The sequence below is a fragment of the Apium graveolens genome, chromosome 3, assembly GCF_009905375.1.
Source record: "Apium graveolens cultivar Ventura chromosome 3, ASM990537v1, whole genome shotgun sequence".
NCBI classification, from domain to species: domain Eukaryota; kingdom Viridiplantae; phylum Streptophyta; class Magnoliopsida; order Apiales; family Apiaceae; genus Apium; species Apium graveolens.
The window spans coordinates 250,750,521-250,752,207 of NC_133649.1; the positions used below are offsets into that span (position 1 = coordinate 250,750,521).

Genomic DNA, 1,687 nt, shown 5'->3' on the forward strand with positions numbered 1-1,687 from the left:
CACATTAGCCAACATCAAACAAAGGGAGGGGGAGCCCCTGGCTAAATACTTTCATCGGTTCAACGCCGAAGTTCCTAAGGTAAGGGGAGCCAGTGAGGAGACCATCAAGAATTTCTTGATTGCAGGGTTGAAAGAAGGGTCGAAATTATGGAAGAGCCTCCAGGCGAGTGAGCCGAGAACCTTGGCCGAATTCTATGAGCAAGCTGAACCGTTTAAGAGGGTAGAGAAGTTGATGAGAGAGCTAAAAATCAGTGAGAACTATCAAGAGAAGAGAGACCGGTCTTTGAGCCCTGATGAGAGGAGAAAGACGTATCGGCATAGCTCAAGCCCCAAAATGTCTGCCTGAGGTAAAGAGACAAACAAAGATTCAGGGAGACCTTATACAAGCAAATGGCAGACACACACCCCTCTGGTAGCCTCTATCGACCACATATATGTTACCTATGCTGGGAAGGGGGTATTCAGGAAGGTAGCCCCTCTCACAGACTATAACAAGAGGGACACTTGGAAGTATTATGCATACCATTAGGCCACGGGGCACGATACATCTGATTGCAGATAATTGAAGGATGAAATGGAGACATTGATAATGCAAGGGAATCTTACAGAATGGGTTCTCAAGGAGGTTCGAAGGCACATAACTGATTATCATACCGTCCCTCCTCAACCCCCAGAAGATAAAGAGAGGGTACCTCAGGCCGGAAGCATTCATATTATTCTAGGCGGGTCTCACATTGGCGGAAACAGCCGGAAGGCGATGGACAGGTATGCCCGAGAAGCAAAGGACAAGCCCCTCACCAACGTCAACCATCTGAGCCAAAGGCCCCCGGAGCTCTTCGAAAGGGAGGCTGATGATATCGTGTTTAGGGAGAACGATGCCAAGTGGGTGCATTACCCGCATACAGATACCCTAGTTATAAAAATGAAGATTGGGATGGTGAATGTTCACCGAGCAATGGTGGATATCGGGAGCTCGGCTGACGTTTTGACTTATGATGCCTACAAGAAGCTGGGATTGTTGGATAGAGAATTAACTTCGACAGGTGGACACCTATACGGGTTCACGGGGAACTCGATCGGAGTGAAAGGGATAATTTGGCTCCCGGTGACCATAGGAGAAGAGCCCTATGTGGCCACCCAGATCGCTATGTTCACGGCTGTAGACCAGCCTTGTGCCTATAATGTTATAGTAGGTAGACCCCTTATGAGGGAAATGAGGATGGTGACCTTGATCCATCACATGACGGTAAAATTCCTAACCCCCACGGGGGTAGGCTTCTTAAAGAGCTGTCAATATGAATCCAGGGTTTGCTACAACCAGGCACTCAGGGCAGCCGACTCAGAAAATGTATCATAGGACTTTGTGTGCAACATGGAAAGTGACTCATAGATGACTGAGTTGCTCATTGATTTCGGGGCTGACACGGGTCATTCCTACAATTACGGGAAGAAATGCGGAGATGCCGCGAGATTGTAGGAAGCGTGTGGAGCCGGTCGAGATTTATGTGACTAATTGGATGAAAGCCTTACTTTATCATGGGCTTGGGTTGCACGAGTTGCAGAACCCTAACCCTAGCCTACATGACTTGTTCCCCAAGAACTACACGAGGCTTGATCCCTATAAATAGGGTATGTAGGCACTTGTATGAGACATGAGTCGACACTTGATAGATAATAACAAACCCTA

The 1,687-nt window shown here is 47.9% G+C and overlaps 1 protein-coding gene across 1 annotated transcript; it reads left to right on the plus strand.

Moving 5' to 3' along the window:
• Nucleotides 1-574: 574 nt before the first annotated feature.
• LOC141714946 (uncharacterized) lies at nt 575-1,357 on the plus strand. The gene has a single exon (XM_074518440.1). The coding sequence runs from the start codon at nt 575-577 to the stop codon at nt 1,355-1,357; it is 783 nt and encodes a 260-aa protein (XP_074374541.1).
• The last annotated feature ends 330 nt before the right edge of the window (nt 1,358-1,687 follow it).